The following is a 15,104-nucleotide window of genomic DNA, read 5'->3' as shown; positions in this document are numbered from 1 at the left end:
CCAGGCCGACCAGTCCTAACACTAACCTCTTAATGCTGAGCGCCAAGTGAGGCATCTTTTAGTACCATATTTTTTATAAGTCTTTGTTATGACTCGGCCGGGCATTGCGCCCACGACCTTCCGCATCCAACGCGGACGCTCTAACCAGTATGCCACCGGAGCGGTTTCTGCTAAATGGCTTGTGAACTGGTCAAATGCAGGAATAGGTTGCAGATGTGCCTTCGATATCTTCTGATTGGGATTTGCTACCATTCGACAAGTGTGACCAGATCTATGGTATGTATAAACATCTCTTTTAATTTTCGGCAAATAACAATGATTCAGGAGTTAGTGATACGTCTTATTGACGCCTAAATGACCAGCTTAAGGAGTTTTATGACTATACGACTTAGGGACAATAATTTAATTGCTCACTGACCACTCATTACCAGCAGGTACATCAAGTGGTCTCCATTTTCTAATAATTACCCCATTTTCACAAAGTAACAAACTATTATTTGCGTGGTTTTAATTTCTGAAATCCAGTCTTGTGTTTTCTCTGAGCAATAGTACTTGGGGGCATATAACTTACATTGAAATGCCTTGCATGCTTATAAAGTAGCTGTTACCTTCTGCTCAGATATCTTACAACTGCAGTCAGAAATTGGCTAGTGGTTTCTATTATTCTGTGAAGAAATTAACTTACTTATTAATCTCTCTCTCTCTCTCTCTCTCTCTCTCTCTTGTGAGTGATTAAGTCATTTAAATTATGGAATTTACCTTAACCATTGTTCCAAGGCACATTAATTAGGGATAACAGGCCAAATTTAAAATTTCATCTCCGGTTCTTAAAGATAACAGTTTTATGAAGGTCAAAGTATCAAAGATAACAAATTAGAAAACAAAATATAATCCTTTTCATGTTTTATTGCTCATAGCAAGTGTAAACAACTTATTTTATTGCCCGCAAAAGAAAATTCTCCAGAAGTGAGCATTTTTGTACAGTGTTTTATTAAATATAGATCAAGTAATGAAAACTGTATTGGAATTAATTCTTGATGCAGTTCCTAGGGTATGTTCTTGAGGCATAATTTACAAATGTATATGGTATACAAAAAGAAATGTGTCTCGGGGAATCCAGAATTTACAATTTTATTTGCACAGAATTTGCAATTATGAGTGTGTGTCCAGTTCATGTGAAAGTGAAAAACAAAAGGGATTGGCAAATAAATCTATAAGAACAATGTAACGAGACAGTCCAGGTATTTGTTCCTTATAATTGCCTACCTGTATGATATTTTTTGCTTTAGACTAATTCATCTAACCTTATTGTTTTTTTATGAATGCTGTTTACATTAAATATTTTTTTTTCTTCTAATATTTCCTATGAAAAGTTAAACACAGGACTGTATATAGTTTTTTATTTAATTTGTTTTATTGCATAGTTGTATTGTCCTGATATTTTTGTGTTATGACAATATTAACTTATATTTTAAACAGGATAAAATAATGATAAAATCATAGACAAATGAAGATGTTTATGCGGGGTGGGTGGGTGTGGATGCTACAACAGCCTGAGCTCGGAGTAGCCTTACAAACTTTATAAGTTTTTGAACAATTATGTTTGTGTGTGTCTGTGTGTGTGTGTTACTCTTCTAACAGAAAACAGTCACATCTGTCGAAGATATATATAAAAACTTGTATTAATCTTTTCAACTACTAAATTAATTTCATATCCAAATGTATCAAGCAAGTTTGGTACTGTATTGTAATAATAATAAAAAATCGAGCTGGTTACTGGTAGCAGTAGCAACATCTTTTATAGTCAATGTATTATATTTTTATAATTGCTATCAAGGGAGTCTGATGTTTTATCAGTGAAGTACCATACAATCAGTCATCTTATCTGTACTATAAATATCGCTTCATATATGGATGTATACGATTTTAAATAAAATTAAACTGTAGTTTCTAGTTTTATATATGTGGAAATAGAGTATCTCATAATTGTATGGAAATGTTCTTTATGTTTAGATATAGAAAATATATTTCATACTGTTAGAATTTATTTTCTTATATAATGAAATAAGTTCGCATTTTTCTAGCATATAGCTACGCTACAGTGCATGCATTGGATGTGATGTCCTTGTTTCAAGTCATTTGCCTGTTGCTATTGTATTGGAATAGGAGATTTAAATTGAAATTTGAGATATAAGATGCTTGTCATAGACAACTAGTGACAATACTTGCTGGCTATTGTATGGTCATCTATGCCCTACATATATTTATAATATAACCCATAAAAGCCTGGAGGAGGTGGTACCATTCCCTTCCCCAGGAACAACTAACAGGCTGCGGTGCAGTCAGAAAAATGTGGCACATGCACAATTGTGCGCACGCCACTATAATTAAACTCAACAACAACAACGTGTGTGTGTGTGTTCTCTCTCTCTCTCTCTCTCTCTCTCTCTCTCATGTGAATGAACAAGAAAGAGAAAGAATGGCCTTGAGGTGCAATTATCTGCAATTTGCTCAAATCTTATGAGGTCTTACTGATACAAAAAGTAGAATTTGTACTGCGCCCTAGACATGCTCTAAACTGATAACATTCTGAATGAGAATTTATAAAGAAATTAGGACCTTAAACCTTGCTTGCAAGCGGCTACCCTATTCTACCATCATGCGGGAGCGATAAATTACACCCAAAAAATGTCCAAATAAAGGCGGAAATATAACATTGTGTAAATACATCTAATTGTATACAACACGATACATTTAATTTGTTTGTGCTTCTTGCAGGCCACCTCTTATCCAAATGTTAATACTCTGAGAAATCAGCTGACTGTAAACTGGTAATATAATTCGAATGATATTATAAATAAGACGCCCCAAACATGCCGTAAATTGGTATAACCTCTTTTTGCAAATGTCAGGGAAGTAATCGTATTGTAAGAAATTGACGTGTCACAGCGCTATCTATTGTCATAATGAGACATTATTTTATGCTAACTTGCGTGATGCTATCTTTGCAACGTGATTGATGCTTCATATATAATCTATGTTGGGGTTTGGGATGAGACAAGGAAATCCCAGTCAAGGGTTTATATTATTTGTCTCCCCACGAGGCTTGCCCGAGTGGGGAGACAGAATATGAACCCGCGACTGGGATTTCCTTGTCTCGGCCTAAACCCCAACGTAGATTATTTTTCTCACCCAATATTTTCCTTTAAAGTAAAAAGAATACTGCACTAGTGTTCACGTCCAATGTTTACATGCGGCGCATGAATATCAATATATTAATGAGGGCTGTGGTGTGACCGTTGCGTCCGAAGTACACAGTTTATACGCGCGAGCGAAGAAAAATAACAACATAAAACGTCGCAAAATAATGAGGTATTATCACATTTAATATATGGATATTATATGAAACTGACAATAAATAATTAATATTTATCACAAGAAACTGTTTTATTTTCATCAATTCCAATTTTGAAAAGTTATATTGTAAATAATAAAACGATATTGGCTACTCAGCTCTACTGTAGTTATACTTAGCACAAGCTGTAACAAAGAGTAACATCTTCATTTAGATTATTCATGGGTAATTAGAGATCTGTGTCACTATCGTATATAACTATTCTTTTCTTTGGAGGAGGTGAAATTGTGTGCGACATACTTGTGTTGTCCTTAATACTGATTGTAAAAGTACCCCCGTGTATAATAGACCCTCCAAAAACGGACTCTAGCAGATAACCATGTGCTAAACTTTCAAGTTCACGGATTCTTTGAACATTTATTTTTCTGTCCTGGAAATATGGCAAGTATTACAGTGAAATTTGCTTATGGATTAATGTGCTGACGGATAAATGATTCATTCTGGCTGGTAAGTGTATTATTTGTCATTAAATATTGTTGGTATATTAGCACAGTCATTTTCAGGTCAGCGTCATTAAATGTAGCTAACAGTATATAATTTGTTTCACACGAAGTATTTAAAACTAGTTAGGTAGCTTTAGCTACATTTAATGACGCTGATTTAAACATGTACTGAGCTAGGCCTTTATATAGGATAAAATTGACCATGCTGTGTGGAACGAACAAACATAATACCAAAAAACTCGACATCACATGCGTTGGTCTTTGTATCTCTCGAAATGTTTTGTATGGTGTGTTCTCAAAGATGAGTTTAACTTAAGTTACTATGTTTTTGTTATATATTTGTTGCTGTTGTTGTTGTTGTTTGATTTTAGTACAACTACGTCAGGCACAGCAGAAGACAACAAGGGTTTCTTTTTTTAAAGTAGTTCTGAGCGCGTGGACACCTTGACTGAGACGACTAGTCTGGGATGACTAGACTGAGACAAGAAAAGTAAGGTTAGCAAAACAAGTAGATTTCTCTGTCGCATGGGTGAGAAATTATAATCATGACTTAGAAAGTGCAATCTGTGTAACTTGTGATATAGCAAATTTATAAATAGAATATTAAAACTTGTAAAAACTGACATAGCGTTTGCCATACGACAAACAACATAATCACTTCAGTAGTTGGCAGATTGCAAGATAGAATGACACAGAAGGTAAGTAGATCTAAACACTTGCAAGCAGCCATTTACAGCTTGCATCAATGAAGAATAGAAAATTCATGACATGAATTATGAATGTAGAACTTGCAAGCAGCCACTGACATTAATGCAGAAGGAAATTGCATTTACAAACTGCCACTTACAATTTGCATCAATGAAGAATATAATATAAATGGATATAATTATGAAAGTAGCACTTGCAAGCAGCCATTTACAATAATTCATCAAGGAAGATTAGAAAATACGTGCATATAATTATGGCGGTAATCCACCTCCATACCCGCCAGCATATGTTGCACTTATTCTCTCTCTATAAGAGAAGAGTAGCAAATCTATTATGACTGGACGAGGGGAATAACTCGTACGATCTTACATATGCATTACGTTACACAAACAGCGATCATTCTGTCAAGTAGTGAAGTGCATGACGTAATGGAAAGTATTTGCAACTTAACCTGGGACGAAGTAGAATTGGTGGAAATAATCTGTTCATTGAGCCTGTCATGGATTTTTTTCAAGTACAATAGCTGTAAGTACTATCAGAAATCTATAATATTTTGTCAATTATATAATCATGTAGGATGAAGCGCGAACTGAAGTACAGGCTGTGTATAGTTTACAAATGTAAATAGGTCGCTGGTTTTCCCCTGATCATTCATAATGCACAATTCAGTACAGCTGGGTGGGTGATCGTACACTGATTATACAGAAATGGCTATTTGGTAATAGCAATACCCTATTTCCTAGAATATCATATCCTGTAAAACTTAGCATTGACTTTGTGAAAGAAAAACTTACAATGATACAAATCCATACTTTTTTGTCGACAGAGTTTGAAGCAGTGTATACAAATGTAGAGTTTATATGCAGTGAAACACACCTGTCACTGACACTTATCAGTAATCCACTGAATAGAAAGGAAAATAAGATTTTAGCTTTAAAACTTTGAGAAATTGAACATTTTCAGCTTTTCTGCACATTCTTTTTGCAAAAGAAAGACATTTTAGTTAGTCCTAAAAAACTGAAAAACTGGAAAGGTGATCCTAATAAAAGGTATGGAGGCCTGTATTGGCCATACGAAGGATGACACACACACACACACACACACACACATATATCTATATATATATATATATATATATATATATATATATATATATATATATATATATATATATATATATATATATATATATATAATGTTGTGTGTGTGTGTGCGCGCGTGTGTGTGTGCAATGTGTGTGTGTGTGTGTGAGAGAGAGAGAGAGAGAGAGAGAGAGATGAACAATAAATGACTGTTTGGGACATGGAAATCTACATTCTATAGCCATGTATACACTTACTGATAAAAACAAGACAATTTCAGATATGGAAATAAATTGGTACATGCATCTATTCTTACCCCATTAGACTTGACCCACAGGGCACAGAATTTGAATGTGTACTGGGTAAAGCAGAGCGCAGAGGTATATATTTGTTTACAAATAATCTGGTAATTTTCATTATCTTTTTTTAGCAGAGGATTGATGAAGAGTGTGTTTTATTGCAAGACTGCGATATAATCGTTAAAATTGCCAAAATACTTTTGTAAAAAAGTTATATGACCACGATAACAGAGTAGTGTTGCAACAATTAGCACTCATCAACATGCATGTGTTTCACGTTGTAAATTTTTCAAATACTCCAAATGTTTATTAAGTCTCTAATTAGATTCCTGTACTGATTGGAATAAGTATTTTTCGCCAGTTTAATGGTTCTTATTCAACAGGTAGAGTTGCTCATATTTATTAAACATGATTTTTAGACTGGAAAAATGCAAACGATGTTGATAAAATAGGAACCAATAGGGACAATGTATATTAACAAGCGGACATATTTGTGACTACTGGTGAGTACATGAAACAAGGCTGATGTAGGCGTAACTTCGTTTTTCCTAAGGTGGCGCTCTACAGTTTCGTATTTTGCATAGGTTAGGATTTTAAAGAAAAAGAATCTCCCCGGCTTTCCTCACTGGTTATACTGGCTATTTAAAAAAGACCTTGTATATCGTAGGTATAATGCAAAGAACCTTTAATTCCCTTTATTTTGGTGTATGATTGATGGGTGTGATATGGGTTATAGAGTATACAGCTTGGCCTTACTTCAAATGTGTACCTTTCAAAAAAGTGCTAGCTCTACTTGGTCATTTTCACTTCCTGAACTTCAGATGTAAATTGTATAAAAAAGAGCTGAAAACGTTTTTTTACATTTTATATATTTGGTAATTCATTCATTGCACTTTCAGAAGCTGGTTTTGTCTAGTCTGGCAAAATTCATTTTCTCTATTTTAATAGCTGCTATGTATAGGGTACTTTAGACTAATTCAGACTGATTTTTTAACACAAGGGAGCAGTCATTTTAGTTAGCAGTGTGCTTAAATCATGTAAAATTTCCAAAAGAACAATATCCAAAAGAAATATCATCCACATTACATTAATGTAGCATAGAGGTATGCTAACATTCTCTCCACTGTGCATGTTTTAAATGCAAACTACTTCACCTTACATACGTCACTCTCTCAAAAGTACATATTATCTGGTGAGCGCCCCCTAAACAGGTAAGATGAAAGCACATTCACCCTCAGAAACGTCTATTATTTTCAGAGGGATGTTTCATATACCTGCCATAAACGTGAGTGCGTTATGTTATGAATTTATTCGACCGTCCATCTGTTGGAGATTTCAGTTTCACACTTTAGTTGTCAATAATCATACACAGTTACTTTGTGGATGTCTGCACTTAGGGTAAGAAATACATTTATCGATTTCAGGTTCCAAGATATATATATATATATATATATATATATATATATATATATATATATATATATATATATATATATATATATATGACTGAAAGACGAATAATGGTCTACTCAAAATAACTTGTTTACTCAGTCATCTCCATTTACAAAACTGTTTTTATGGCTTGCACTTACATCAAGTAAGACGCCTATTAATTTTAGAGTTAAACGTCAAGCGTCTAGGTCACTGTGACTAAACGAGAAATAATGTTTATCTTTTCCCACAAAATGACTTGATTTTGCCACCGTTTAAATTGAGAAAGTTTTGTGCAGGACTTGTACTTGAAGCAAGTAAGAACCTTGTAGATTTCGCGACCGGATGATAAAAGATTAAGGACAGTGTGAATGAAAGAATAAAAATAGTTTCTGCACAATATCATCAGCGCTACATATCATATCTGGACCAAACATTGTTAGTAATGTGTACATGATCAAGTCAGTTTTGTCAAAACAATCAAATGTCAAGGTCAATGTGACGGGAAGAAGGAAAATGGCTTCTGCACAAATATTTGGGTTTTCCTGTTTGAGTATCAAAAATAGTGCGGGCTGAAGTAGTAGCATATGCCACTTGAGGGACACGCATTGCACTTGGGAGACTATTGGAATTTTATGTTAAAAATTCAGTAGCATTAACATTAATGTGGCATTTGGCGGACAAGGGGAAATTAACATTAGCATGTCACTATGGGGACACGGGGCATTGAACATTATGTCTCAATAAATTTACTCTGAGAAGTGGTATAATTGGGAGAAGGCAAAATGTAATGTTAACAATATCCATAAGATTTTCGTTAGATGATACCATACGGACAAAGCTGAAATGTATGGAGACAATGGAAAATGTAATGTTAATGATGTACATAGGTTTAACTTGATGGATATGGCTGTGCCTAGGCAAATGCTAGATTAAAACATTCTTAATAATATTTATAGGGCCATGGGCATACGTAATGTTAAAACTACCCCATCTAACCGAAATGCCGTCTGACTGACCCACTCTTTCACTGACCAACGCCAACCCCTTCTAACCTAGGTAAGCAGTACGAGTATTTACACATACACAAACATGCTATTAAACCCGTCAAAAGTGAGAATAGACACAGGCTATACACACAAACATGTTAAGATTCTGTCATATATGGAGAGATGGAGAAAAATGCTAGGAGTGCTCAAACATACGCGTACATAATATCACCCATGAAAATAATAGGAATATTCAAGTAGCAGTGGGATGGTCATCTCTGGAATTTTGTCAAACAAACGCCGTAAACGATGGCTCCGGGGAAATAGCTTTCTTTACACCGGCTCCTGCGGTATGCACAAAATGCGGCGTATCCCAAGGTGTGCGTGTAATCGTACTAGGAGTTTTACTTAAAGAAACCAAAAACACAAAAACGAAAGACTAATAAACCTCCGCTAAACGCCAGGTACTCCACGAGGGCGCTCGATTAAAATAGTGGGATTACTCTTGTAAGCTGTGAAAGTGCTGTGTTGTAACACCACACTTTTTTGGGGATCACTTGTATTTTTAAATTATACCAAATTGACTGTGGGTACCAACACATGTGCTTGAATACTAGTGGGAAGCAGAAAAGGTGTGGACAAAATGCATCCACGAATTTTGTAAAGTTCATATGAAAATGATTCGCCATGTGCGTTTCTATCCGGTGCAGAATAGGAGTAAAGGCGAATTACTCCTCCTTTGTGCTCTATAGGGTATGGACTATGTGTATATGATTTACCGGGAAGAAGAAGTGGAGAAACAAAATATTATTTACGAGAATGCAGCACCTGGCTGGTATCGAGTGGTTAGTCTCACTTTTACGCTGACAAATACTTTTTATAATAAAAATATAACAGCACCATACATCTATAGACTAGTCATTGCACATACAAATAAGATGACGGCAATACGCAGAGATTTTGAAGCATTCACTAGGGACCAACCTTCTTACCCCAGAAGCCGCGAAGTGCCTCAGCTACCAGAACAGCGGCTCGATAAAGATTGTAAAAATTGAGGCGAAGGAGCTGGAAACAGAGGCAAAGGCGTTTGTGCAGGCGCAAGCAACAAATAGGAAAGAAAAGGAACTTGCCAGCCATATCGAAATTAAGCTTCAGCCGCCCAAAGACTCGTTGGATCCTGACAATGTAACGTCTTGCATCTATTCTCAAAGGCTTAAATGGGGACTGGCACCGCAGCTTTCGAAAGAATGAATTCGAGGTCGAGGGGCCGCGTACGTGTTTAGTACTTTTCATAACGAAAAGTATGTTCCACTTAGAGTCTGGAAAGCTAAAATCTTGCGTGTGTACAAATTACGTGGTGGGCACCAGATCTTGATTGCCAAATGGGCTACGAGCGAGCAGCCGGTAATCGTGCGCCTCTTCCACGAGTATAAAATATTTAATGTGTCCCAAGTTTCTCTCCGGCGGTTGGGATACTGATAAGTGGACTGTGGTAGATAAGTTTGACCAGATGAGAGTGGAGGAACGCAAGGGTGTGGGATGGTTACAATCACGCGTAAAGCAAGGCATGGGCTTTTTATCGGTATCACTGGATCTTACACCCCAAAAAATGGCTAACGCTCACCTCAAATAATATCGTCTGCGATGTGGCGGGCAGTGAACCCCGTTCTCCAGCCTGGTCACAAGACGTCCACTTTACGTTCCCTTGTACATAGACTATAGTACCGGTTGTGCGTGAATAATTTCTGTGCGTTTTGCTGAAAATGTCTACGGATATTTGGCTGATGATAGTACTTGACATAATGTTTTCATGGCGATCCATTCAAGAATTGGTGCGAAAAGAAGTCTGGCAGGAAGAAAACTGATGAGTGCTAAAATTACTGTCTGAATATATATGGTGAGACAAGTGGTACGTTGGTACCTTTTCGATTTAAATACGTCGAGAGACATGATCTATAGACTGATATTTGTGTATTATAATAATAATTATCATACAAGTGATGTAAATTAAAGCTTGATGCCTGTATTAAATTTATAAAAAAGAACCAACAACAATCTTAAATGAAGATTTCTTTAATAGATTATCCGGTTCTACACGAAGTTACGAAACTATTACAACCCCTTTATTAGGCCGTCCAGCAGTATTTGAGAAGAACGAATATTCAATATTTAAATAGAATTATTACAAAAGGTTAAGATATTTTTAAGAGAAAGAAAACTGTGTATACATCTTACAGCTAGAACAATCACGCGTTTATGGATTTTCAGTAACATGGAACCGGGTTTTGAATAAGATCATCATGTTGAAAAATTGTTAATGTTTTCTGTAAAGCTCAGGTAGTTTCCAGGTCACAGCACAGTGGCCACGTCTGTATGCATCTGTGGCATTACCATCTGATATGCGTTGACACTTGCGTCAGTGATGTCATAAGCCAATTCCACGATGTGTAAGCCCATCAACTCAATTATATGCAAGCCTAACAACTTAGCTGTATGTAAAACATCTTATCCACCGGTCGATCCCCCTCTCTTCCCCAACCGAGCCTCGGTCAAATCATAAAAAAGTAATTGGTCAAATTTACAGACCTTAGGCAGTCATGGTGTGATAAGTCTGCTCAGTGACACGATGATTCAGATACTGTACATTACTATAGTTCAGATTTTTGACACATGTAATGTATGTAAAGTAAAAAAGAAAAATAATTTGTTTTTAAATTATCATAACTTTGTATGTGTGTTAACATCGCTTAAGAGTTTTAACCATATGCAATCATTAAAGAAAGTTGGCACTACAATCAATCAATGCGCGTCTGTAACACATCTTAAATGTACATGCTTCCTAAACAATAAACACAATTTAAAGTTACTTTTATGATATATTCAATAAAATATGGTAGTGTCGTCTAAAATAGAAACATTTCTTGTGATATATTAGAATCAATATGAATCACAAATTTATTCAAAATTATATACGAAGAGTTGCTTTTATTTCAGTTCAAACGAAATATGTACGACAGTTGTATTATTTGCTGTCATTATTTATTAACTGATTTAGTCTTGTTCAAAAATTGCAGACTATTTGTTTTTTTAATCTGACATACCCCAACTTATCTTACGAAACATATACTAACACCACGGACACCTTCAGACAAAATATTTTTCTTCTGTTTAAATTCACGCGTAAGAAACAGAAAAAGCAGTGTAGGATTTCTGCATGATTCCTTGGTTTAAAGTATTGGAGCGGTGTTTTAAGAGTACTGCCACATCGTACACACAAGTCCAGACAGACAGGATCATATAATCCCTAAACATTTCTTCGAAAATGCGATAATAATAATAATAATAATAATTATCATTTTCGTAATAATAATAATTTTCATAATTTTCATCACAGCAAACAACTTTATGCAATGGACTTAATTATGCAGCGACACACACATATGCACACGCTTATATATATATATATATATATATATATATATATATATATATATATATATATATATATATATATATATCTCTGTGTGTGTGTGTCTGTCTGTGTGTGTGTGTTATATGTTATACTATATAAGCAACACATATCTGCTCCTAATACATCTCTATCAGAAGGGATTTAGCCCTTGCATCATAGATTCACGAGGTAGTGCTAAACCAATGATCTAGTGTGAAAAAGTGGTTTCTAAACATTCTAAACAGACTGGACATTATTATTATTATTATTATTATTTATTACAGGGTGATGAAAATGGATAAAGAAGAAGCCCGGTTTCGACAAAAATTTCAAGAATTTCCATCGTCATTCAACCTTGAAATTAAAGAGTTGAAGAGCAGCAAGAAAATTGATTTGTTTAAGAAGAAGGTAGAGGAGAATATTGTGTCCAATGAATTTGAATCAGCCACAGAGCGGATAAGGATATATAACTTGCTTTCCTTTCTAAACTGGAGTGCCAATGAGAGAGATGTTGCGTATAGTTACAACAGAAAGGCTTTAGAACTAGATCAAGAAAATATTGTCTCTCTTTCCAATAGGCTGTGGATGAGGAGGGAGGAAGGTCACCTTACTGAATCAAATGAAGAACTGAAAAAGTTAGTGAAATTAGCAGAATCTAACAATAATCTACTCCTCATTGGAAAAGCGGAAATAGCATACTGCTACCCTGTATTTGGTCCATCCTATCTCTTAAAGTCCAAAGATATGCTTGAGGACGTAGTTAGTGATATGAGCGACAAAGACATCGATCCTATTACTTTAACTTTATGGAAGTTAGATCTCGGAATCATGTATCGTAAGTTATGTAATTTGGGAAATATGCCTAGAGAAGGGTGGGAAGGGAGGGACGAAGAAGAGTGCATAAAAAGAGGGGCAGAATTGCTATACGAAGTTGCTTGTTCCGATTCTTCAGCTAGATGGAGGGGAATATGTTGGGCGTCCCTCGCAGAACTTTTACATGTCATTTCGAAGGGTGTTAGACTCAATAAATATCGAATAGAAGAATTGTTTCCGAAAGAAATTAAGGATAATAATATCGAAAGTCTTCTTGATTTGGCAATGGAAGCATGTGGTGAGGACTCTCACGTATTGAAAATAAGCGGAAAACTTTATAGGTATTTAAAAAAACTGGACAAGGCAGAGGCAGTCCTGAGGAAGTCTCTGACTAAAGAAAAAACATCATATGCTCATCATCATCTTGCCCTTGTTCTGAAGCAGAGACTGAAAGACAAACTGTTTGAGAAGAAACTTCCTAACAATAGAAACAGTGGCAGTTATGACCGAATCAGTACCTGTATTCGCCATAAAACATTTTTAGCTAATGATGTGAACCAAGAGACCAAAGGTAACAATGTTAGCAGTCAGTCCTCAGCTAGAGAATACGATGATGATTCACAAGAATTGCCCCAGACGAACATAAGAACAATAGTTTCAGGAAATGGAAATACCATATCAGCTACTTCAGAATCGGAGGTAAGTGTTAAATCTTCAACTATAGAAGCTGATAGCAATTTACAATACACTGTGATGTTTTACCCCAACCCCTTGTATTATACATGTATTTATAAGTCTGTAAGTGGAGCCAGGTAAGCTTTGTTTTTCCAAGTGCCTAAGTTGGCTAATCCTCTTACGTAACCCAGTCTTTGTTTGAGCTCTTGAGTGGAAATCTGGCGGGAATCTTTGTACATGGGAACACGTGACGTAGACAACTTCAAAGAGCCGGAAGCCGACAATGGTAGGCTGGACAGTACATGGGGACACACAGACTGACATTTTTATGATTGACAGTTCGATCAAATGACCAGAGTCCGTCGCCATCCAATCGGGATGCGTTGTAGGTGGGACTTGATTCGAGAAACTGGCGTAAGACTGGTACAAGCCTGAAATTCGTCAGTTGGTGTTTAAGAGTCGCAGTGACACACACTCCGTTAGCCATTCGTAAAAATTGGCGGAATTTAGGAAATTCATGAAATAGCTTCGATCAGGTAAGTTTGATGTTACGTTGATTCTGCTTGATACGACTGCTGTTAATTGAAGAGAATTTGTCGTATGTATACATTTTACTTGTATTGAAGTATGAATAGTTAATTATGACCTTAATAGTTTGCATTTTTTTCATGACTTTAGCTAGTACTTTTGTTTACGATTGATTACGATGTTGATTCGTTGCCTCATTATTCATAATGTTACCATGTACACCTTATTTGTGAGGCGAAAATGTTCTCTTCTTTCGCTAGTAATATGTGTGCATATTATTTCGTGGATTATTACGTTTACGCCCTTTTGAAAGGACGATTTGTATTTGTGAAGAATTGTATTGCTCGCTAGCCGCTATAAGAATTAATATTGTAATTCTTTGCGTAGTTATATTTTGGTAGACAAGAAATTTGTTTACGTAATGATAGATTTTGCCATTGAGCAACGGATTGCCGTTTATCACCATTTGAATGTGAATACTGTGGATTTGGTACGCTTGTGTAGGAAATATATATAAATATATATAAATATATATAAATATATAGATAGTCATATTACTAATCGTAGTAATATTTTAGTACAATCATATTTGAAATATTTTGTATGTATATACTGATAGGGCTCAGTATGTAGATATTTGAATCCTTTGTGTGATTGTGTTATGGCGCCATTTTTGTAAGCGGCGGAAGTGTATGGGAATTTCGATGTGTGCGCATGCGCGACCCAAATGTCCCGCCTTAAACTGATGGTTCAGTTCAGTGACGTAGTGTGAGGGAAGATTTTTATAACCCTATGCTAATGCATTATACCTTTCAACAGGAAGCTTTCGGGGGACGAAAGAATTTCAGAGAATTTCGGGGACGAGAGAAGTTCAGAGAATTTCGGGTGACGGTGAGAGATACCGAGTGAATTTCGGGTGACCTCAAGGGATATCGTCAAGGGTTCCGGATACTAGAAGAGGAACCGGAAGTCAAGATAACGGCAAGGAACAAGGATTATAGAAGAGGAAGCGGAAGTGGAGATCACGAAAGGAGAGAAAGACAAGGGAACGAAGAGATTTAGATGAGTAGCACTCAAGAAGGGAACAATCTCCTCACACTGTGAACTCAAATGATGATCAAAGGGATCATTGGGTGAAAGAGAGACATTGATTACTTTAAATTCTTTTAAATTTCATTTATTAAATTGTTATTGTTTAAATTTCATCTTTGTATTTCTTTTAATTTAACTGTCGGCATTGCTGACTGGGGGCTCGTAGCCATAAATATAT

At 35.8% G+C, this 15,104-nt stretch overlaps 1 protein-coding gene across 1 annotated transcript; it reads left to right on the top strand.

Annotated features, from left to right (window-relative positions):
• The first annotated feature begins 4,970 nt into the window (after nucleotides 1-4,970).
• Nucleotides 4,971-15,034, top strand: LOC149786316 (uncharacterized). The gene is made up of 3 exons (XM_089976717.1): nucleotides 4,971-5,091; nucleotides 12,103-13,330; nucleotides 14,654-15,034. Exons 2-3 carry the CDS (start codon nucleotides 12,107-12,109, stop codon nucleotides 14,741-14,743), a joined length of 1,314 nt encoding a protein of 437 aa, XP_089832843.1. The 5' UTR covers nucleotides 4,971-5,091; nucleotides 12,103-12,106; the 3' UTR covers nucleotides 14,744-15,034.
• Nucleotides 15,035-15,104: the final 70 nt, after the last annotated feature.

This window comes from Sinohyriopsis cumingii, chromosome 12, assembly GCF_028554795.1.
Source record: "Sinohyriopsis cumingii isolate HCF-2022 chromosome 12, ASM2855479v2, whole genome shotgun sequence".
NCBI classification, from domain to species: Eukaryota; Metazoa; Mollusca; class Bivalvia; order Unionida; family Unionidae; genus Sinohyriopsis; species Sinohyriopsis cumingii.
This window is presented reverse-complemented; position numbering and strand designations above follow the sequence as displayed.